At 36.6% G+C, this 26,111-nt stretch overlaps 1 protein-coding gene across 2 annotated transcripts in view; it reads left to right on the forward strand.

Moving 5' to 3' along the window:
• yjefn3 (YjeF N-terminal domain containing 3) overlaps positions 1-26,111 on the forward strand; it is a 72,159-nt gene that overhangs the window by 42,048 nt on the left and 4,000 nt on the right. For both annotated transcript variants that reach the window (XM_056448384.1, XM_056448383.1), the window contains exons 2-3: positions 10,310-10,418; positions 21,741-21,851. In XM_056448384.1, coding sequence (XP_056304359.1) covers positions 10,310-10,418; positions 21,741-21,851 — 220 coding nt within the window. The remainder of the gene's footprint in view (positions 1-10,309; positions 10,419-21,740; positions 21,852-26,111) is intronic.

Raw genomic sequence — 26,111 nt, forward strand, 5'->3', positions numbered from 1 at the left:
TTGATGACTAGTCTAGTTTTGGCCTATTTTTTGACGACTAGTAGATTTTCACTGACAGCCCAAATTTAGCCTTGTTTTAGCCAAGACGACTATGTTTAGACGTCTATTAGACATCAATTAGACATCTTTTAAAAACAAAAAAGGCTTGCTGGGTTATCACTGTATCATAAATGAATTCATTTATTTTATGTACTAGTGGCCATGAAAGTGATTGGAAACCCTGCTTTCGAGAGGTGTCCCTAAACCTTTGTAATGTAAGGCTATGTCCACTTTTACATGGTTATATGTTTTGTAATGGCACATATATACTGTATGTTATGTACATGTTATAGTAAACAAAGCAACAGGTGGTGATATCATCCTAACTGTAATGTCATGTTGGCCAATCAGAACCCTCAATGAATCTTATTATTGGTTCCAGTGGGCTGCATTCTGATGTCTCTGTTCCAAAATTAGGTAGGATAATTGTCCATATCAATATATATGTTATGAGTTCCATTGGTATTTGGTTGCCTTGGCCATTGCACAGTTTCACATCTTGGTACACAATCTTTTGTCAGCATTTTAGAAAATCTTCCCCTTGGATTGAGTTTTCAAAAAAGTTTTTGTATCAGTAACCCAATACGAACAGCCAAACCACGTATAAAAAGCTTCTGCTTTTAAAATCCATGTGTTTGTGTGTACAGGGCCTAATACTGCTAATATTTTTATAGTAATTCATTTTCTGCAATACTTCATGTAACATGGTGGGTTTAACATGTGATTTAGGAGTTTTAGAATTAAAATTGCAGATGGAAATGTCACAGCAATTATAGATTGACCCTTATATGATTTTTTATTTCAAATGCTGCATTAAATTGCAAGCAAATGCTCATAACATCATTCACACCAGGGGTGCAAATCAATCATTTGCAGGTCATTAAATAGTTTGCGCAGCACTTTAAGAAAACAATTTAGTCTCGAATAAATTAGCAGATGTCAAATGTGGCGATCCAACCCCCCCAAAGCAGATATTGGGTATGTTTGGTGGCTATGCAAATAGCAGTCTGTTCTCCATAGCCATTACTTTCTTTTATATCGTTTTCACCCACTCATTTCCTTTGTTAAATCAGTCCTCGCTGAGAACATCGAGTTGTGAACCGGATGCTTGTCAGAAGCGGCTGGTCCTGCAAAACAAGCCTGCTGATTTAGACCAGAAAGGTGCTTATTTGGCTGTCTCTTGGTGTGTTGAGGTAATTATAGTATTTGAAAACGAAGGAAAACGGGGATTTTGAGTCGTATCCCCCATTTTCTACTATGCAAATCAACAAATGGCCTGCAAACAGGCGAAACTCTTCCAGCACTCTTGTGTGTTAAGCAAGCTAGCAGGCTGGAGGTAAACAAGCTCATTAGCCGAGTTGTTATTACAGCTGAACAGCACAATTCACAGCTCTCAGATAGAGCTGCTTCTCGTGGGGAAATTAGGGAGACTCTCAGGGCGAATGCCTGGCCTGATACTGTTGTTCTTTTGGCTGTGCAGTCATGTGTGGATCTGCTGTAAGGGTGATCAACAACAATTAGGCCGAGACCGATGGAACAGCAATGCCAGAGGTGATGCTAATGCAAACCTGGTGAGCTCTGCAGTCTCGCGAATCTCAAGAAAGGTTGTTTACTGGCATCAGCGGTGCCATAAACAACCTCGAACATGAAACCTTTCTATGCCATATTTATAGTGCAAAAGGGTTCTTTATATTTATTAAAATTGTTATTTACATAAGAGGATATGAAGTTGTAAGAATGGTTTGCAGAAAGGTTTTAATGACACCACTGCAAAAATCTATGTCCAGCACAACCTTTTTTCCAGAGCTTTTTTTCTGTTGTTGTCAATGGAAGAACCGTGTTTTAAAGGTGTATGAAACACCACAACACATTTTTTGAGATGTTGACAGTCACATATATGTCCCAAGTTGCTAAAAACACTGTTAGGACACATATATTTCACAAAAAGTGAAAATTGGTTGTTTTTGCGCTATTTCGAGCAAATTCGTTCTTCCGGTTTGAAAAGAAATTCGCGTCAAGCTGCTTCACGGCCATACAATCATTGTGTAAATTCCAGCGTGGAGATTGGATGTCTGTACCGGCCGGTACAACATGACGTCTTTGAGTTTTCATCATTAATTCATGAGAAAGACTTGGTTCGAACCAAACAGCGCGCTCTAATGTGGATGAGGTGCAACTTCATTAATATACATGATATAGCTTCGAAGACTGTTTATACCTGTACAGTGTTCAGATGCCATGTTGTGTTGCCCACCGTAATTAAAACATGTAGTAGTAGAATTATTCAGAGACATGGGTCGTCTGTGTTTTGTTTATAAATATGCCGCAATGAAGGTTTTGTTTCCATTTCCCTGCTATGACAGCACAGCTTGCATGTGGACCCACATGTGTGGATTACAGTGGTCTGCTAACACGCGACAAAAATATGTTTGTAAGGAACATTTTTTACCCGAGAGCTTTTCGCATCTGGAAATGGTGAAATCCGGATTTGCCGCTTGTCTCCTTCTAAAAACAAATGATGTTCCAGTTCGTGTTGATTGTCCTGTCTCTATGGATTTGGTAAGTGTGTGATAAGTGTTCTTTGTTTATTCAGATGGCAAAGTTAGTATCGTCAGCAGTACCCTTTCAGTTTTTAAAGACATACCTTAGTCAAAATGATTTAGTTACTAAGTTTACAATAATATCACTACAATATTATGAAATCTGGATTTTTCGAAAAGCTCTCGGGTAAAATAAAATGTTCCTTACACACATATTTTTGTCATTTGTTAGCAGACCACGTGCCAGACAGACAGACAATCTCCATGCTGGAATTTACACAGTGATCTAATCGCCGTGACGTAGCTTCAAAATGTACTTTTAAACTAGAAGAACGAATTTGCTCTAAACATCGCAATGGAATATAGTATGTGTCCTAATAGTGTTTTTAGCAACGTGGGACACATATATGACTGTCAACATCTCAAAAAATGCATTTCTGTGTTTCATGACCCTTTAAACATCAGCAGTGTAGTAAGGCACTAAACCCCTGTTTTTTTAAATCTCTGAAAAAATAAGCACTCACAGCTGTTTTTAGAAGAGCACTGGTGTCTTCAGCACTTCGGTGGACCCTTATTTTTTTAAATGTGTATACTGTTACAAAAAGTACTTTACAGCAGAAGAACATTTTGATAATGAGATAAAGCTGACATATTTGCTTAAATATGCTTTTTAGGGAACCACAAATCTGTACGAAAGCATCTGTACGAAGTATTGTAGAAGTGTTGTAGATGTCAGTTTCTTTGCTTGTTGAAGAAAATTGTTTACAGAAAAACATTTTTAGTTCACCCAAAAAAAATTCAATCACATTTATAATAGAAGAGCGTTCTGTAGATTATTAAAATATTTTTATCATTGATGAACCATTTTGGAACGATTTTTGTCTTTGTGTGAAAATCTAAAATTAATCTTTTGGCCAATGAGAAGATTCCAGATGATAAAGGTTCTTCATGAACCATTGATCCATAAAGAGTCATTATTTTTAAGGGTGCAAAAACTCTTCTTGAATGGCATTGCTGTGAAAAGAATCCCATTTTGGGAGCTTTATTTCTCAGTGTGTAGGTATGCTGATATGTTAGAATGCAAGTCGTAATTTGTCCTGATGGGTGATGTGGATGCTAGGAGAGCAGTTTGGGTCACACTGTCCCCTGGTGGGGAGATTCCCTCATTGCAGTCGCCCCCACCACAAATGAATAAGGCTGAGGACTCATTTAAACTCAACATTGAGAGATGTTAACTGAGGTAATAAATCTTTGCTGGATACTGGAAACAAAACTTCTCTGTTTTATCTCACGCCGAGAACCTTTCTGAGGAATTGGGAATCACACAGCCGTCAGGATTTTCTTGAATAGGTCGGTGGGAACGGAAATATCAAAAGCACTAGACTCGGTTGAACTTTACAAATATCACTGTGTCACAGTACGCCAGGAAATCTCCCCCTGCAAACTCGGCTTGACGGCTGTGCAGCTCTATTGGAGACGGTAAATGCCAGAACGCTGGAAAAGCCCATGCAGAGACTCACGCCAATGATCAGAGCACACACCAACCTCAGTCCTGATCTATATTCACTGACCAATGACACATCTATCTATCTATCTATCTATCTATCTATCTATCTATCTATCTATCTATCTATCTATCTATCTATCTATCTATCTATCTATCTATCTATCTATCTATCTATCTATCTTTATTTTTCTAACATTTAGACTTGGACCACATCAATCAATTACCTTTTGACTTTATGAAAACCTAAATGACAGCTTAAAATATATATTTCTATATACATTTATTTACAGTATATATCACATATGTCTTTTTTGTCACTGGTGTTACCAACTTTTGTGGCAATATTACATCATATTGTTATTTTTTTAGCAGATGTAGTCAGTTACAGAAAAATAATGCTACCACAACTGAGGAGATTGTGTGTTATTTGTTTTACAGTTTTTCTCAGTGGCTTTGGTGCATTTCTTAAAACACTATTTACATTTGCACAACAGTTAATGCATTTCTCAAAACAATTAGTACAAACTGCTAAAACTAGTTGATAACCTGCAAAAGCGTGTCATTTGCTCAAAATGGAGAGCTCATTCCACAAAAGCAAGTATTGATGTCAATTAAAGTGTCAGTGTCATCAAGATGAAAATGTCCTGGCACCATTGTTTATGAACAAGATATCATATGGCTTTATCATGTTTTCATTGACAGTTTACAGTTTATATTTTTTTCCAATGCAAACATCAGATTTTGGTGACACTTCCTGAAAATGCTCAAGACAGCACTATATACTATGTGCACAGCCATTTGAAAACTACTGTAAAGTTAGACATCACTGCTTTTAGTGAGGTATCTGAGTACAAGACACTGAATATGTACGTTTCACATGTTTACTGCATGTGCTCTTTGCAATTTAAATTTATTCACAGCATTGTGCAAAAGAATAAATAGACCCTTATTTACAACTTCCTTTGGGTAGAGCTGTGCACAACTGTAAACAATATTGCAGTACATATTGGAACTGAACCAACAACATACACAGGTCTGTAAATCATTCATCAAATTGTTCAGTTTTTAAGACATTTTCAGGAAAATAACTATTTAAATTTTTTTTTATGAAATTAGTTTGACAGATTTTGACAACCAGTTCAACATTTTTGTATGTAATGATTCAAGAAATAAAATGAGCAATTGATGCATGTCCAAAAGCATTTGCAATTTGTTGGAAGGAATGAGAAACTGCTACTATGATGTGCACAAATGATAATTGTTTTGAGAAATGCATTAATTGTTGTGCAAATGTAAATAGTGTTGTGAGAAATGCACCAAAGCCACTGAGTAAAACTGTAATTGGGTTTGTTAAAAGTGTTACTTAATTATGTTCATTTCCGCAGCCTTACATTTGCTATAACAATGGAAAATATTTAATACAATGAAAAACATCTATAAACCACTAATGATGCAATCCTTTAAATCTTTAATCTAGATCAGGGGTGTCCAAAGATTTTCTTATGAAGGGCCAAAAACCAAACTTGATTGAGGCTATTGGGTCGAAGCTAAATATAGTTGCCATGAGTAAATTCCTCATTTATTTATTAATATGTAAAAATGACTAGAAAACATTGATTTATATTAACTAATACAGTATGTTTTTACCTTTTATAATGAAGTTATTACCGTAAAAACAATACAATTTCATTCATAACACGGTTACACTAGTTTTTGCCTTGACTTCTGCATAGTCCTCTCTCTGTTGAATGACAGTGTTTATCAGATTCATTTACAAGATTTAACTGGAACATTTAATTTCAGTTTGCTGTTTTTGTAGCTCAGCAATAAAACTAACAAATTAAAGCTGCAATCAGCGATGAAAGGGACCTTGTACTAATATAAAATGTTACGTCAGATTAGAAATGATGATCTCTGTGTTAAAGGCATTTGCCCCAACCCTCTCCATCATTCTCACTATTCTTTAAGCTGGGATGGTGGGCCAAATCAATGGGCCAAATTTGGCCCTCGGGCCCTACTTTGGGCATCTCTGATCTAGAGTGTAGCAGAATTATGCAGAATGGTGGCTCTGTGGTTAGCCTCTGTCACCTCACAGCAACAAGGTTGCTGGTTTGCGTCCCAGCTGGACCAGTTGGCATTTCTGTGTGTTTACATGTTCTTCCCGTGTTAGCATGGGTTATAGGTGATTTGGGTAAGCTGTTTGTAGTGTATGAGTGTGAATTAGTGTGTATGGATGCTTCCCAGTGATGTGTTGTGGCTGGAAGTACATCCGCTGCGTAAAACATATACTGCAATAGTTGGTGGTTCATTCCACTGTGGTGAGCCCTGATAAATAAGGGACTAAGCCAAAGGAAAACGAATGAATAAATGAATGTAGCAGAATTCAACAGAATCAGATACCAGATTATTATTTTTTTAATTATTATGTATTTCAACACATTTTTTTAATTATTGTAATGGGGAAAACACAGTAACACCAGTAACAGTTGAGACAACTCAAATGATTTGAGGAAAGTAATTGCTACAAACCCTTTGAGTTAAAAAAAACAATATATGAGTACTGTGAACTTACTCCATTTAAGTTGAAGTAATGAGGTATTTAATTAAGTCATTAGTAGAATTATCTATCTATCTATCTATCTATCTATCTATCTATCTATCTATCTATCTATCTATCTATCTATCTATCTATCTATCTATCTATCTATCTATCTATCTATCTATCTATCTATCTATCTATCTATCTATCTATCTATCTATCTATCTATCTATCTATCTATCTATCTGAAGGACTGAGAAGGAGAGAGAGACTGAAGGATGATTTGAACTGAAATGGAAAATGTAACATTCAGCCGAGGGTATGCAGCTGAGAGAACTCAATAATGTATAATCATTTTTATAAATAGTTTTTTTCTTCTGTCCCTCTGGTGCCCAAAGCAATAAGAGACAACAACAAACACAAACAAAACGCGTTGTCCTGGAAACACAGTGGAAAAACGCCTCAGGGTGAAATACAACTTTAAAACAACACGCTACAAACGACAGAAAAGCATTTGAGGAAATAAGCCATCAACAGCTATTAATGCTAACTAAACCCTTAATGAGGTCAGTGTTATTTTAGTATGTTGTATTATGACAAACATTAACATTTTAGGTTTTATTTTTTATATTTTATATTATTTATATTATTGTCATTGTATTTTATATATTTTACTAGTTATATATATATTTTAAAGAAATATTATTTTATATTAAGATAGGACCAAAAACACATTTTACCTAATCTTGGGTTGAAATAAAGTGTTTTTGTTATGTGTTTTTTTTTAAATGTATATATAGATTAAATTATTCTTATTCTAAATGCCTGACAGCAATTTTTGGTGAAACTATTGTTACAATGAATCATTGGTAAATCATTGCATAAATGTCATTAATTTTCAAGATTAACAGGATTTACAGGTTGTTGTTGTTGTTTTATCCTCATATAGCTTTGATGCTATAAAACCCTTTTTCATCTCTGACCCACATACACCTTCAGTATTTTTGTACATTTCCAGTAGAGGGCTCTGAAGTTTCAACCATCAAGTAGGCTCATAAAAAACATTCTGTATTTGAGTTGTGAAGTGCGGGCCTGAATTTAACACTTACAGTGTGCTCCACAGTAACATTAGCTGTGAGTGTGGCTAAACTAGCATTAGCCAGCGAGACGCCATGCCAGGAATGGATGGCATGTCCAACACAATGCACTCAAAATACACATGTAAATGTCAGGAGGTTGGTTTCCACATTGTAAAATCTGACATCTTTAGATTACACTAAACAAATAGCCTCAAAACATTTGAGTAAACTAGCTAAGAGAACTTTTTATTTAGAAAGCTAGCAAAACCCTGTTTTTATTTTAACATTTGTGAATGAATGTGAATGAAGCAGCACACGGGTGTCTATCTGATTATAATTTATTTAAAATATACAGAAATAAACTAATTTGTGCTATTGTTTATTAATAAATGCCACATAAACTCCAATCCTTGTGACTAAGTGTTAGCTAGCAATAACATGTGTTGATGTAACAATTAAGAGACTATTTTTATACACCTGCATGATTGTAGGTCATATTATCTGGGAATGAATACAGATTTAAATACATTTAAGCTCATCTTGAAACAAACCAGTGCCTCTGCTCTTCACCACAATGATAACAGGGGCAGATTTAACCAGTAAGTGAGGTAAGCCGCCACTTATGACCCCAGGAAAGCTGTATAAATTATATTAAATATAAATCAAACTAGTCAAACTAATAACATTTTGACGTAATTAAGTACTATTTAATATAAAATAAAATATATTATTATAATAATGTAATGTTATGTAATAATAATATAATTATTAATTAAAGTATTATTATTACATCTGCATAAATTTGTCCAGCATCCCCAATTATGGAGCAGTCCAGCAGTCAAATAAAAAAAAAAACTACATATTTATTGTTGTAGTTGTAAATTAATTTTAAGAAAACTAACAGTTTAAAATGTAGAGATTGCATTAAGACAACATGTAGAAAAGAAGTTTGAATGATATAAAAAACAGCTAAATAAATAAACATGAAAGGGTGCATTTTAGGGCTGTTAGGCCCCCAAATCACTAAATCCGCCCCTGAATGGTAACATCAGAAAACTCTGTAAATACCAACAATACACAGACTGACAGGCTAATTTATGCGACTATATTAATCTAATATAACATGTTATTCTACAGTATATAAGTTCACATAACTATCTATTAAAGGCACAAAATGTGCGATTTATTTTTATTAAAATATCCGTAAACCACTAGAACAGTGTATAACATAGGTATATTTTGCTGTCTTGAGTTCTTACATTATACCAAATGTTTTGAAGAATGTTCAAATCCAGAGAAATAAGCAGTTTAAACTACTAACACAGAAAGTGTCATTGTGTCGCCATGACAATGACATCACACACTCTCAATTTTTGTTTTTTATTTATATAAAACATGAAAAGACCGAAGATGCTTTAATATGTTGTGCATTGTATTAGACTGCACAGAGCAGCATTTTAACAGCTTCTTCTATACATGATCATGAGCTTTGCTGCTTTAATACCATTTTGCACTTGTTTCTTATTAGCAATTGCTATATCGTTCTCATTTTGTTTTAACGGCTTTGAGCCTCATTACTTCATACTACCATGATAATAAGTTTAAAATACTTTAGCTCATCCCTGAACATGGTTTCTGCAGTAGTCAGAAGGAAGGAAGATCACACCCATGATACCACACTCAGTCATGGCGTCTTCAAACTACGCATTTGTTTGTTGTGAATACACTCCCTCTAGTGGCAAAAAAGACATACTGTTCCTTTCAGTTCAATGAACTTTAACATTTTTTTTCATTTGATTTATTTCAGATTTCCATTTTGGCACTTATATTTCGCTCATGTTGAATTATAAAACATGACGACATTCATTGTCACCACTCTTAAGCTAATAGTGAAGAAAATGTAACAATTTTATGTATCGTCAGTGGCAAATTTGAATGAATTCATACAATTTAATTTGTATAAAAACATACAAGTTTTAAATGGAGGCATCTATGGAGCTAATAATATGCCAAAACAATTTGAATTTGAATTGTGTTAATTTGAATTTCGACAATTGTTAATAAATTTGAATTTGTATATGCCGTAAATTTTTTTTGGAATTTTAATTTCAGATTTTGAATTAGAATTTATAGCTTGAATACTGAACATCTAAAATTCAAGACAACAATTTTTTCATAGACGTATTTTCAAACTTCAGATTTTTTGTGTTCTAAATTCATAGACTGCAGATATCCAGTTTGTAAAAAATACAGTATTCAAGATAAAGAAATTCAAAACATCAAATTCAATATCCTAAAATTCAAAAGCAGAAATTCAGATCGTGAAATTCAGATTCAGCAGAAAGTAGGTCAGGGGTGATCAACACTGAAGAGTAGACAATTTAGATTGTTTTGGCATATTATTAGCTCCATAGGCAGCCCCCCAAACCTACCCCTATACCTACCATTCATTGGAAAATGAGTAAATCATTCTAAAATACACAAATATGATTGCATGACATCAATATGAATTAGCCACTTAATCAGAAAGGTTACAAATTGACGTGAAATCGCATTGGCTAACACCATGTTCTCTGTGTCAATGCAATTTGTGTGTGTTTTGCAGTAAAACTGAAGTGGCGACTGTTGAGACGGAGCTCCTGAGGGACTATCGCTTCGGCCAGCAGCAGCTGATTGAAATATGGGGCCATGCCTGCGCTATTGCCATCACCAAGGTTTGTCTGACACTAAACACAAAGTAAACCAGTCGGAAATGTTGTTAATGCTGGTAAATCTTGAATTTAAAATTATATTTACTGTATATGAGTTGTTTTCACAACTGCTCTCAGCATCAGAACTTCAACCAATCCTCCATAGAGACGAGGCACTGCTTCAAGTGATGATGAAAACAGCAGGAAATCTTTGATCTGTACAGGGTTCGACTGCTTCTGCTTCTCTGTGGGGTTTTGCATGAAGCGTGGTGTAAAAAAACGCAGCAGGCCATCCAACACTTTTGATTGAATAATTATGTACATGTATGTGCAATTAATTTTTGATGAAAGTGCAATTTTGGCTCAAGAATATATAAAAACGTGTAATTCAGAAGTGATTTAAAAAAGATGAAACATACAGCTTCACAGTTATAATCAATACATTTTTAATTATGAGAAACGATTTGATGAGATTGTGAGAGGTGCAGTTATAGTGCAGAATGTGATTACACACACTAAAAAAATATTCATTGCATTTACTAATTTTTTAAGGTAAGTGGTTGCAAGCAATTTATATTGGCTGAATTTAAACAAATTAAGTTGAACATACTACATTTTATTTGTTTAAATTCAGTCCATATCAAATGTTTGCAACCACTTACCTTAAAACATTTTGTAAATCATTTTTTCAGTGCACAGGAGTCACAAAAAGTTGACGTTATGAGAAATAGTTGCAGTTTTGAGGGGGAAGTGTTGTTGTGAGATTTGCTCTGTTTCTAGAGAACAACATGCAGTTGAGAAAAACAGTTGCAGTTACAAGAAATGTGAGTTATGAGTCAGAATAATCATGATTATGAGAAACACCTGCAGTTCTGCGAAATAGTTATAATTGTGAAATTTGAAGTTACAATTTTGCAACATATATATAGTCACAACTAAATTTAGATAAAAAAAAAACTTTTTCATGTCTTTCCACATAAAAAATACTATAGTAAATTATAGTAAATACTATAGTGTTTTTGAACCATTCATTCATTCATTCCTTTATTAATCTGGGGTCGCCACAGCGGAATGAACCACCAACTTATCCAGCATATGTTTTACGCAGCCAATGCCCTTTCAGCTGTAGCCCATCGTTGTGAAACACCCATACAGTCTCATTCACACACATACACTATGATCAATTTTGCTAAGCCAATTCACCTGTACCGCATGTCTTTGGACTTGTGGGGGAAACCAGAGCACCCGGAGAAAACCTACGCAAGCACGTAAAGAACAGACCCAGCCGGGAGTTGAACCAGTGATCTTCTTGCTGTTAGGCGATTATGCTACCCACTAAAGTACTTAATTAATATGTTGTGGTAATGCTGTAGTTGCTATTGTAACACATCAACTATAGTAATATAAACACATAATATACAGTTTATTATATTACTATACACCACAGTTTACTTTACAGTGTACAAAGTAAAAACTTAAACAAATTACATCCTCTTGTCACAATTAAATGAATTAGGTTTGACAAACTTAATTTATGACAGTTTTCAGTAATTCAGTAAGTTTTTAAAATTAGGTCTTTTAGGTGTAACAAGTTTTTAGTCATTTATTTAAAAGAACAAGAATGGGACAGTACGTACAGTACAAATGATTTCCTGTCCTATAATAATAAGAATAATAATAATAATAATACTTTTATTACAGTACAAATAATATTCTTCCCATATTAATATAATAATAATAATAATAATAATAATAATAATAATAATAATAATAATACTTTAATTACTGTACAAATAGTATTCCCATGTTAATATAAAAAAATAATAATAATAATAATACTTTTATTACTGTTCAAATAATATTCTTCCCACGTCAATATAATAATAATAATAATAATAATAATAATAATAATAATAATAATAATAATAATAATAATAATACTTTTATTACAGTACAAATAATATTATTCCCATGGTAATATAATAATAATAATAATAATAATAATAATAATAATAATAATACTTTTATTAGAGTATGAATAAATTCCTTTGCATGTTAATAATAATATTAATAATAAAACTTTTATGGTTTGTGCCAAGTACAAGTATTGTTTATTATTAATAGCGAACAATACTTATGCTTGCCAAAAGTAAATGACTAAAACTTGTTACACATAATAGAACAGTTAATTTATTACTGAAAACTGTCCTAAATTAAGTTTGTCAAACTTAATTCATTTAATTGTAACAAGTCAAAGCAATTTGTTTTCACTTTCTAGACTGTAAAAAGTGATTAGTTACTTAAAGCGAGTAAACCAATTGCCTTAAAAGCAACAAGCTGACTTTACAAAAATAATGTAAGTAAAGCCATTGTAACCGTTAAGTTGACTTAATTTTTATAATTATGCAAATTGTACACCAAATATGTAATATTGTAATAATTACATATGTAATAGCCATTGTAAAATGGCATTAGTTGACTTAAAAAAAGTGAGTACATTTAGCATAATTGCTTTTAAGATGATCAGTTTACTCGCTTTAAGTAACTTATCACTTTTTACAGTGTACAATGTAGTAAAAACTAAAGTATTCTACACTATTTATTACAGTTTATTAGTTCACTATACACTAAAAAAAATGATTTTTGCTCCTTGTTCAAACCACTTATTTAAAATGAGTTGAAACGACACAATTCTTACGTTTTTTTGGGACAAACTTAATCAATGTTTGTTGAGACAAAAAAAAAAAAGAATTGTGGAACCCAACGTACTATGTTATGCTGGAGCATTCACTAACAAAGATTTGAAAATAGTGTATAGCACACTACTTTCAGAACTTACTTCAAAAACACTAGTATTTTACTAAAAATTACTATAGTATTTTTGTCAGGTAGGTTGTGTTCAATTCAATTCAATTGCAGGATATGTTGCTCTAAACTATATATATATACAGTGCTCAGCATATATGAGTACACACTATTTTGAAAATGAATATTTTTATCCATTTCTTATTGAATATAGGTCAAATATTTTGGTGTATTTGAACAAAACATATTTATTAAACAGATATATTTAATAAAATAATATTTAGACCCTGCACATCTTCAGAAATATAAAGACAATACATTTAAATTCATGTGAAATGTTTGGAAACACTGAGATATCAATAGGCTTCCACACAAAATGTTTACAAAGAAAAGAGAAGCTTTTCAAGAGGGGATCATAATAAATCCCGTCTTTACCCCCTGCCCCTCTAAAATACCATTTTATCCTCCTGCTTAAAAACCCCTCATGAGAAACCCAGCACGCCATCCCAGAAGGTGTTGAAAGTCTCCGGTCTGACTCGGGCCTGCAGTCAGGCGGTCTCGGGACATCCTGAGGGCTCTGATAGAGCCAGGCCAACCCAAACCAGACTACTGCGGTCAGCGCTCCATCTGGATCCAGTCAGCCTGACAGGCAGCGCGGGGCTCCTCTTGACCTACCTGAGAGTCGCTTAAAGCCCCAAATTGCTTCCTGATTTGGCCCGTGTGAAGTTTTCTAGTGTTTTACAGACTCGGTTAGCGTCGACAAAACTTCCTGCGCTGTGACCTTTGTGAGGTCGCCATAAATCGTGGCTAAAGAAAACAGTAGCCGGTAACTGCGAGAAGAGCATTACATCAGCACAGTTGTGTGTGGGGGGATTGTAATCTTGGTTGTATTTTACCACAATGTGATTTCACAACCAAACTATCCAGCGCAACAGACGCCAAAGTCAACGTCACCGTCTACATCGGGGGGGAAAAATGCTTTGGTGTTGTGCTACGTCAAGGCTGATCTCTGTGATCACTCCCTGCTTTGGATATCAGGAAGTTATTTTTATCACCGGGGGCTCATGAAACGCTCTTTGTGTTTCTAGAGAGAGAGAAAAAAAGCAGAGACTGACATGAAACTGTCTGTGATCTCACTGGATTGGGCCTTTATTTCAACATGGTTACATGATAAAGCAGAATAAATGAAAACATGTGAGGCTACTGTCCAAAGAAATGTAATAACTATGACCAAATTAATATACTGAAATATCATATATTGGAATGTTTATAAGGACAATGACCACTGACGTTTTAGTTTTATTTTTGTTCGTTTTCATACTATCATTATCATAATTATTAGAAGTAAAACGAAAGTAAAACTAGTTTTAAAGAGCCCCTATTATACACTCTAAAAGGTCATATTTTAATTTTGAGGGTCTCCAACAACAGGCTGATATGCATGCTAGGTCAAAAAACACTTTTATTGTCTCATAATATGCATTTATTTCTCCCTAATTATCCCAACGACTCCCAAATGATTCGTTCAGTGATTAATTTGTTCCCAAACCCCTCCTTAGCCAAGCTAATCTGCGCTGATTGGTCCGCTGACCCAGTCTGATTGGTCGACTGCATTTAGCACGAGACAGAGAAGTAGCACACAGAGCCCAATTCAGGAATGCAATAAAGCAATGCAGTTAAACACAAACATATTACTCTATTCTTAACCCTTAACCACAAGTAATAACAATGACACACATTCAGTATTAATCCACACATTGGCAAAAGTTGAACTGTGTTGAAGTGTGTGTGAGCAACAGCTGATGGTGGCCATAGCAAAGGCAAACGGATTGCAAGTAAATAAGGAAGCACGCACTGTGTTATCAACGTGGTTTTGGACACAATATGTGAATAGCCTAACATAGATTTAACCTGAGAGATACAGTACGAGTACTGATCTATAATAGATACGTGATTACAAGCCGCACGAGGCAATTCCAAGTTACAACACACAATTAAATACATATTTTGCAAACTACAAAAAATGAGGCAACAATTTTAATTACACTTACATGTTATGATCTGGAGGAAGAAGAAATTGGTCCATATGAACTGTAGCAGTTACTGACAAAGTCCCATACACAATAGTCTCTGCTGCTCCTTCCTTTAATAGCAAATGGTTATTGTATGTAGGTTATTGTATCAAAAATCAGAAAAATGAGAGGAGCAAACACAGCACGCGGTTGGCTATACTGTGGTGTTGTTGTTAAACTGAACTTTAACCCTTTATCCCCCACAACCGAATCTCCATCTGTCAGTGATCCTTACCTTTAATGATCAGTCCTGTGATCCCCCGCGTTCCTCTAAAGTCTGAAGGGAAAGGCACGATCACGTTTTACTGGATCAGGCACTACATAGTTGGTGACCGTCGACACTTTCAAGCAAAAGATCCGAACCCAACACGATTGATTTATTCGACTCTGAGTCGACTATTCCATTAAAGAATCAATAGTTTTAAACAAGGTGCATGTTCAGATTTAACCTTCAGCTGGATGTTTTCATTCACTTAGTGCTGTGTTACACATTGCATGTAAGCTCATTTTCAAAAACCCATAACAGGGGCTCTTTGATATTTAGGGGCTGGCGAAGACAATGTGCTTTAATAACTGATACATTTTTGCAAACTTTACTAAAACTTCTTAATACAGACCAGAGTTGTTATTATTATATGATTTGGAATTGATTTTTTCAAGCTTAAAGTCCATGTGAAATCTAATTTTACAGTGTTTATTTTGCTAGAACACACTTTTATCCTTGTGAAGTTTATCCTTATAAGTTAATCCACTGAAGAAAAAGACATTGTTTTAATCTTGGTAATCAAAGTCTGACTATTTGCTTTCACCTTTAGAGTGGACGTCAGTTTGACACAATATTCTTAACCACACCCCTCTTACCATTACATTGCTAAGAGTAAATGATGCACAAAATGAAAGCCCCACCCCTACTTAATATTCATTTTCAGTTTGAAGTATATCAACATATTGATTCACACAGACTTTAATGTAGAAAGACAAGTTAAATCTCATCTGATCCAGACTCGGTCATTTTAGTTCATCCTCGGGATGTCCTCATACAATTTCACTGCATTCTGACTCTGTGTCCTTAAACTAAAGCCAGAATTCGACATCCATCATGCAACCTGAGTTCAAATCCCCCAGTTTAATTTAAATTTAAAAGGCATCGTCAGTTCACATCTGAATTAAACACAGCCCTGGTGTTAATGCGCGTCGGGTCGAGGCTAAAAATCTCCAAGAGTAATTAGCGTAGCGCCCCTCCAGAGAGCTCATTTGCTGGAAGCGCTCAGTGGCTCGAACAGGAGCAGATCAGAGCGCCGTCTCCAGAGTCCTGGCAGCAGTTGACATGATGGAGGATTCCAGCACAGCTGCAGCAGACCTGCAAAACAAATGAACTGAGCATCCACTTAACCACAGCGCCCAGGAACACTCTATTCCATGCCATTTTCCAGAGCAAAAGAAACGGACAGAACGGCTGTTATTTCAAACTCACGCGAACTTCATGTGAACCGACTGTCTGCTTTTCTCAAATGATTCTGGACGTGGGTCAGAATACAGTGGACACAAATCGGAAGATTAGTGAGGTGCATCTATTAGATTTTGAGAAACCTAAAACTTCATAACTAGAAGTATTTGTGCACATGACAATACTGGTGATATCTTTTGGAAATCATTTGTCATTGTATGTGGTTGGGAATGTGTATCAAATTGGCAAGATTTCATTATTTCAGTGAACAGGGTTTTACGTTTCAAAAATTCAGTCATTCTCTCTTGGATTGATCTATGGGTTCAGGCAGCATGGTGGCGCAGTGGGTAGCGCTCTCGCCTCACAGCAAGAGGATCACTGGTTCAACCTTTAGCTGGGTCAGTTGGCGTTTCTGTGTGGAGTTTGCATGTTCTCCCTGTGTTCGCGTGGGTTTCCTCCGGGTGCTCCGGTTTCCCCCACAAGTCCAAAGGCATTGCGCTATAGGTGAATTGGGCAGGCTAAATTGTCCGTTGTGTATGTGTGTGAATGAGTGTGTATGGGTGTTTCCCAGTGATGGGTTGCAGCTGGAAGGGCATCCCCTGCGTAAAAAACATATGCTGGATAAGTTGGCGGTTCATTCCGCTGTAGTGACCCCTGTTTAATAAAGGGACTAAGTTGAAAACAAAATGAATGAATGAATACATGTATGGGTTCACTTAGATCAGGGCCATTCAAGCGTATCTGTCTGTGGACTGCAAGACAGGGGCGTAAGATGAAGGGGTGTAACTTGTAGTAAGTTAGAGGCGTAACTTGCAGTAATCGTCACGAGATGTAGGCAAGATGGCGAAAATACTTACCAGAGAATTTTCAGCAAATGTTCCATGAATTTTCTCCAAATTTATCCACAACCTATTCAGTTGATATATTATTATATTCATTCATTTAGTAACTCCCCCATGCAACTCCACTCGCTGACTTCTTCATCAGTCTTGCCATGACAGTTACTGTGATAGTTGGGTTTAGGTTTGGGGAAGGTGTAGACGTTAATAACGATCGATGGCGGTTGGGTTTAGGGTTGTGGTCAGTGTAGACGTTAATGACTGTGATGGTTGGGTTTAGGGTTGGGGATGGTGTAGACTTTAATAACTGTGATGGTTGGGGAAGGTGTTGACTTTAATAACTGTGATGGTTGGGTTTAGAGTTGTGGTCGGTGTAGACGTTAATGACTGTGATGGTTGGGTTTAGGGTTTGGGATGGTGTAGACGTTAATTATGATGGTTGAGTTTAGGGTTTGGGATGGTGTAGACGTTAATAACTATGATGGTTGAGTTTAGGGTTGGGGATGGTGTAGACGTTAATAACTATGATGGTTGAGTTTAGGGTTGGGGATGGTGTAGACGTTAATAACTATGATGGTTGAGTTTAGGGTTGGGGATGGTGTAGATGTTAATAACTATGATGGTTGAGTTTAGGGTTGGGGATGGTGTAGATGTTAATAACTATGATGGTTGAGTTTAGGGTTGGGGATGGTGTAGATGTTAATAACTATGATGGTTGGGTTTAGGTTTGGGGAAGGTGTAGATGTTAATAACGAGCGATGGCGATTGGGTTTAGGGTTGTAGTCGGTGTAGACGTTAATAACGTTAACTGATGTACAGCGCCATCTTGCCAACAACATAGTTTTGACATGTGGGTCTCCAACTTCAAGTTACGCCTCTATCGTACTACAAGTTATGCCCCTAAGGCCTCGTCATGTTACGCCCCGTCTTGCAGTCCATAGACAGACCCTACACGGGCCCCGCAGTGGCAAATCATTGAACAGGTTTCATTGTTTTTATCTGATCTTGGAACAGTTTGACTAGTTTTTAGACACTTTAGTAAGACGTGTGCTAATTGAAAAGGAATAATATTAGTAAATAGTCTTTTTTTTTGGTGTTTAGAAAAGTCCACCATGAATCAAACAATATATATGCCTTAAAAATTGTAAAAAGACTGCATATTATGAAGACACATATTTAAAGCTTTATTTAAAATATGTTTGTATTGCATTTACAAGACTTTTACCAGCAGGTGTTCTTAACATGCTGTTTTGAATGCTTCGAAACATTGAATCATTTTGTGAAGCAATTGGTTCAGTCACTAATGTGTTTACTTCAGGGGTGCCCAAACTCGTTCCTGGAGGGCTGGTGTCCTGCAGATTTTAGCTCCAACTTTCCTCAACACACCTGCATGGATGTTTCTACAAAACCTAGTAAGAGCTTGATTAGGTAGCCCAGGTGTGCCTGATTAGGGTTAGAACTAAACTTTGCAGGACACCGGCCCTCCAGGACTGAGTTTGAGCACCCCTGGTTTACTTAATTTGACTTGTATAAGACACAGACTTTTCCCAGTGATGGGTTGCAGCTGGAGGGCATCCGCTGTGTAAAACATGTGTTGGATAAGTTGGTGGTTCATTCCGCTGTGGCGACCCCAGATTAATAAAGGGGTTAAGCCAAAAAGAAAATAAATGAATGACGGACACAGACTTACATTGAATGCGTTTTACGACAATGTTCATTATCTCTCCTGGCCTACAGGGGTCAGTCTGTGCACAATCTCTCATCATGAGTTATAACACATAACAAAAACTTTGCATTCTTTCATGCTAGAGTGCTAGATGCTAAGACGTTTTAGTTTTTAAAACATGTTACCTGAAGCGTTGTTATTTTTACCTATGATATTGTGCTTGTGTCACATGGCTTAAACAACAAGTCAATGGCTCTGGTAACATTTAGTTACTTCCAAACACTTCCCATTACAATCGACTTCATTGACGAGCTCTCTATGGGGAAAATATCCTACTCCGATTCCCCCTCAACATGACCACAGATGGAGACAGATGTTGATTTTCCACACTCAAAACGCTTGTTCAACTCTTGTTCACCCTGTGCTTTTTGACTAAGACGCAGAGCGATGATAATGTAATCCAAACTTCATCAGTTCGCTAATGGAACATCCATGTCAGCTGATAATTTCTCTCCAAAGTGCCATTAGCTTCATTAGCGTCTGGCTTCCTCTCTTTCTCGGAAGTCTGCAATTACGCCTACTGTTGTGCCGCAGTCCATATTACAGCGCTGGTTAATTGGAGATGAATTCAGCGTACGCATTACCTTAACTGTTGTTTTTACTTCATTAGTCTGTTCATAACATCATGTTTATGGTTGATATGCATCAGGTGTATTAGTTACCAGTATAATTCCAGGCTGACTTGAAATGTTCAAATATTTCAGTCTTCGGTTTCTTTGTGAATACTTATGAAAACACTGATGTTTGTTTAAAGTTGTCATCAAACGGAAGTTAAGATTGTTCTTTTTTCCTCTATCATGACGTACGTCCACTTGAATTTTACGTCGTTAAATGAGAAAAAAATTTAGAGTGCTGCATCATTTCTTTCTTTGGGAACCAATGGAATCACTGGAAGATAAGTGTTGCGAACAAAATGTAAGAAGTATGACCAATGGATAAAGGCAGAGCAGAAAGCCACTGGTAGCCCCTCCCTTAAGGCATGGCATGTGACCAGAAGTGAAGTCAGTTTGAGGGAGGGGAGAGGGTTATTGATATTTTTTAGGCCAAATGAATCTTTACCAAATAATGAAGTGTACAAATATAATTCATAACAAGCACTAACATATACTGTACACTACCTGACAAAACTTGTCACCTATCCAAGTTTAAGGAGCAACAAATAATAACTTGACTTCTAGTTAATCAATTAGTATCAGAAGTGGCTTTTATGAAAGGCAAAGGCCTCTAGATGACGTTTATTTTACTAAAATAAAATATGATAATGCCTTGATTTTTAATTATTTAATTAGGACAGTAAAGTCTGACTTTGAATAGACAAAAGTCTTATAACTTAACAGAAATAATGTACAGTATAGAATAGTCATGGTGCAGTGGAAAAATAATCAATATTGTGTAAGAGTTAATATTGTCTATGACTCCCATGAGCTTGGAGGACTGCATCCATACATCTCTGCAATGACTCAAATAACGTATTAATAAAGTCATCTGGAATGGCAAAGAAAGCGCTCTTGCAGGACTCCCAGAGTTCATGAAGATCCTTTGGATTCATCTTCAATGCCTCCTTCTTCATTTTACCCCAAACATGCTCAATAATGATCATGTATGGTGACTGGGCTGGCCAATCCTGGAGCACCTTGACCTTCTTTGCTTTCAGGAACTTTGATGGGGAGGCTGAAGTATGAGAAAGAGTGCTATCCTGCTGAAGAATTTGCCCTCTCCTGTGGTTTTTAAATGTACTGGGCAGCACTTGAAGTCTTGATACCCTCGCACACCCTCATACTGAATGAAACCCCAAACCATGATTTTTCCTTCACCAAACTTGACTGATTTCTATGAGAATTTTGGGTATATGCAGGTTTCAACAGGTCTTCTGAAGTATTTGTAATGATTGGGATGCAGTTCAACAGATGATTCAACGGAAAAAATCTTCTTTCTGATGCTTTTCCAAAGGATCAACTAGAAGTGAAGTTATTATGTGTTGCTCTGGGATCAACGACAAGGCTTTTGTCAGGTAGTGTATATAAAAATAAGAAGAGTACATTTTGATTTCATTCTGACTTGAAGTATTCTGACCAGTCATGCCAAGCTACAGTTCAACCAATGACATGCGCTTGAATTTGTTTGGTCAATCAATAACAGACAGAATCTCAATTGCAAACTGTTAATATTTTGTCAGTTCTGTTTGGCAACGAGTTATTTAGACTCTTATAGACCTTTATATATTGAGTTTGGTAAGTGTGTCGACATGTGTTGGAAAATCTGAGCAGTGATGGTCCAGTTTAGAAACCTGTCAGAAAGTGTGTTATTTTAAGGGGGCATTGTGTGACAATGATTCCATGGGTATTTACTATTGTTGCAACTGTTGCTGGGTTATTGTAATGAATATTAACTCTCCTAATGCAGATGTCGGAATGAGTCTGTGTGTAACTGTTTCTCTTTCACTCTGTCTCTCTCCAGGCTTTCCCTTTAAGCTCTTTCAGTAAAAAGCAGCCCACCCTGCTGGTTGTTTGTGGTCCCGAGCAGAACGGCTCCATCGGTTTGGTGTGTGCGCGCCATCTGCGCATGTTTGTAAGTATAGAGTGTTATGCCAAAGAACACAGAGACAGAATAGATAACAAAGGGGTGCTTGCTTGTTGTTTAAAGTCAACATCAAATCTGTTTGCTTTCTTAATTCAGTTTAATTGTCTTATTGTGTAGTTTTGTAGTTGTTCTTTAAAAACAAAAATTGTTTTTCCTCTGAAATTAATTTTCATTCGGATGACATCATCAAGTTATCAGTTTTCACATATACACATCCTGTCCACCTTATTGACCTTATTCTTTACGTACGAGCGGGCGCTGAAATCAGAATCTTTTTGGTTCGAGACTCCAGGTCTTATTCACTTCCATTCATTTTTATACATAAAAAAAAAAAAAAAAAAAAAAACGTGTCGTTATGATGCTTGATGTTGCAAACTGATATTTTCTTTTTACATTCGTCTACTTTTTATATATAGTCATGATGAACACATGTTTGTAAAGCAAGCAGTTTGACCATTTCTGCCGTTTATTATTCCTAGTGATTTCTCCCATAGGCAACTGAATCAGACGTTCCAAAACAATCGCAAAATCGAGCGCACTTCCGCATCGCAGAATAAGGTCAATACACAGCTCCTTTCATTGTCTAATTATGACTGTAATGTAGTAATAATGTGCACCTTTTGTAAAGCCGCTTTAGAACTATAATTATTGTGAACAGATATACAAATATAAGCTATACAAATAAACTGGAATTGAATTAGTTTTTAACAGCAGATGGCGCTGTATGCTTTACAGACAGCCATACTCTGCTTGCATCCAATTCCTTAATATTCATTCATTTTCGGCTTAGTCCCTTTATTAATCCGGGGTCACCCAGCGGAATGAACCGCCAACTTATCCAGCATATGTTTTACGCAGCGGATGCCCTTCCAGCCGCAACCCATCTCTGGGAAACATCCATACACACTCACACTCATACACTACGGACAATTTAGCATACCCAATTCAACTGTAGCACATGTCTTTGGATTGTGGGGGAAACCAGAGCACCCGGAGGAAACCCACGCGAATGCAGGGAGAACATGCAAACTCCACACAGAAACGCCAACTGACCCAGCCAAGGCTCAAACCAGCGACATTCTTGCTGTGAGGCGACAGCTCTACCTACTGCGCCACTGCGTTGCCCTCAATTCCCTACCATAGTAAGTTGTGTTTACATTAATCTCATGATTAAAAGGCCTGATTCCATATAATATGCTACAACCATATCACCCTGCAGCCCAAGAGCGGTGAGCGGTGAGGCTGGTCAGTAGGTTGTTGTTGGATGTAGTGTTAGTGAGGCCAGCAGGGGGCGCTCAAACTCTGCAATAACACTTCCGAAGCACTAGTGAGGTTTTTATGTTCCTCTGTGTCGAGTTTCTTTGCTGGTGTTGTGTTTTTATCTGAATGCTACCTTAATGTACAAGTTGCTCAAACTCGCTCATTTTGAGGCAGGAACCGGCGGAAGTGCAACAACTTTAATCATAAGGTAAACACAAAACAACCCTTCCATCTGGAGCTCCTTCACGGGACTTGACACTTGTTAACACTCACTCCAACGGGTTTACACGGCTCTCAGTCCTGCCCACACTCGTCAGTGCTACCAAACCAACCAATTAAAGAGCTTGCGATATGTATCGTTGCGATGTGTGGTTACATTTTTTGGAGGTGCGCATCAGCATCAGCGAGGGCTACGTGACCATGCAAAGTCTGCGCCGGAGCATATGCGTGCGCTTGATGCAGAAGTATAAATCAGCCTTGAGTCCTAATCAATGGCAGATTTAGGCATGGGCAATATGGGTGATCGCCCAGGGTGACATCTTGCTGGGGGCGGCACAAGGAGATGGTGCAAAAAAAAAAAAAAGTGCCCCAGTTAAAGCTTTGAGATAAGATTTACTTTATGCAAGTGTATTAATTTAGAGTGGTTACACAAGAATAAAGATGTTATGGGCTATTCACATTTGGCGTCTTTTGCACACGCAAGTTTGTTATTCTCTATGTGCTACTAAAACAATGCTGATGAAAACAAATTGACACATGTGCGCAGAAAGCCATGCCCGCGCGCCTCACATGCGCTGCTCCTGATCCCGGTTGTTTACTGTACATGCACGCCAATATGCGTCGACATGCACGTCGACAAAACTAAAGTTTATGTCATATGATGATGATGATGATGATAATGATGTTACTTTGAATAAGCATGGCTATGAAGCAGAAAGGAGGAATAATCAGTCAGGGAGGTAATAGTATAAAACAGATAATTCTTTAAAACACATTGTTTTGTATTCTATAGAACTGTCATGATTAACATTTATGCAATAGACTTAGAATATTACTCCAGTTGTGTCTTTACATTGTTTTCCAGTTACATTTAGGATTGATTTCTGTTATTTATTCAAAATAATAATTATTTAATAATAATAAGAATAATAAACAAATTGTTATATTTTAAATAAATATAAATTTGAAAATAAATAAATATATTTAAATGTATTTATAATAATTATTTGAAATGTTGATATTTAAAATCTATATTTAAATATTTAAAATACATATAAAGTCAACCACATAGTGTCTTTATTTCTTGGGGGAGGGGGTATGTTTGGGGTGGTTTTGCCCAGGGTGCCATTTAAACTACAACCGCCACTGGTCCTAATGCCCCAGTGTAGTGAAGGAAATGCTATACTGTCAGTGAGCAGCATCTTTCGGACGAGACGTTGAACCGAGGTCCTAACTCTGTGTGGTCATTAAAAATCCCATGTCACTTCTTGTAAAGACTAGGGGTGTAAATTCGGTGTCCTGGCCAAATTCCCTCCATCGGTTCTTACCCATCATGGCCTCCCAATCATCCCCATCCACTGAATTGGCTCTATCACTGTCTCTCCACTCCCCCTATTGCTGGTGTGTGGTGAGCGCACTAGCGCTGTTGTCCTGTGGTTGCCGTCACATCATCCAAGTGGATGCTGAACACTGGTGGTGGTGTGGAGAGATCCTTCCCCCTCATGATTGTGAAGCGCTTCGGGTGTATGGCCATACACAATAAATGTGCTATATAAATACACATTACATTATTACATTCCATAACTTGCACTAGGGCTGTTCCTTTTGAGCATTTGAGTGTACGGTTAAAAGCTAGCCTAGAGCACCATCTGCGGTTAAAAACTAAGTTCAGAATTGATTCAAGAGAGAAAAGCGATGTATTTTAAATACTTTTTTTTGCCACAGCTCTACTTTAATGTTATTTATTGTTCTTCTGAAACAATTTTTTTTCATCACTCTTAGCTTTCAGCCCCTCCCCGACGGTGTCAAAGACTTTTCAAAATCCAAAGTCCCATGGATAAAACCATATGCCTCAATTTAACTACTCTGTGATGCTAGATTTATGGAGCATCAGTATCCATCTAATAAACGTATACTCTGTTAAAGTTATTCTTCTTTTTGTTCTGATGGAGTGAAGTTAGGATTTGGCCAGTCAGGATTTGGCCAGTTTACATGATGAGATTCTTGGAACGAATAAAAAAAAAAAAACTCTTGAGAGAAAAAAATAAAACGAACAATAGAGGGTCATCACATGATGGCAGCTGTTTTATACATTCCCCGCGTACATCTGCCATGGATTCTTGTGTTTGTACCAACGTTATGTAACAAAAACATTAAGTTTAACTGCAGGTTTGTAATGAACTTACCCGGGAACTCATCGAGACTATATCTTGCATCCAGACCGAATGAGGTGCTGGAAAACCATACATTTTTAGTCCACATTAATCTCTACTAATGTTCTTCTGAAATTAAATTATGAGGTAATTATGTTTAAGGATGTAGGAACTCAAAAATTTCCTTACATGTCCACAGAGGGACTAAATATTTCATAGAGGCTAAGCATGAACTCTGGTTCATGTACGGTGTCCATGTTGTGGAATAGCTGATAAAAATATACGCACAATGAAATATATTGAGGGTGGCACGGTGGCTCAGTGGTTAGCACTGTTGCCTCACAGCAAGAAGGTCATGGGTTCAAGTCCTGGCTGGGTCAGTTGGCATTTCTGTGTGAAGTTAGTATGTTCTCCTTCCGTAGTGTATGAGTTTGTATGTAAAAGAGTGTGTGTGGGTGTTTCCCAGTACTGGGTTGCAGCTGGCAGAGCATCCGCTGCGTAAAACATATGCCAGAATAGTTGGTGGTTCATTCCGCTGTGGCGACCTCCGAAACAGAGACTAAGACAAAGGAAAATGAATGAAAATATATTGACTCTGGGAGAAAAATGGAGACAT

The sequence above is a fragment of the Danio aesculapii genome, chromosome 22 (genome assembly GCF_903798145.1).
Source record: "Danio aesculapii chromosome 22, fDanAes4.1, whole genome shotgun sequence".
Taxonomy (NCBI): domain Eukaryota; kingdom Metazoa; phylum Chordata; class Actinopteri; order Cypriniformes; family Danionidae; genus Danio; species Danio aesculapii.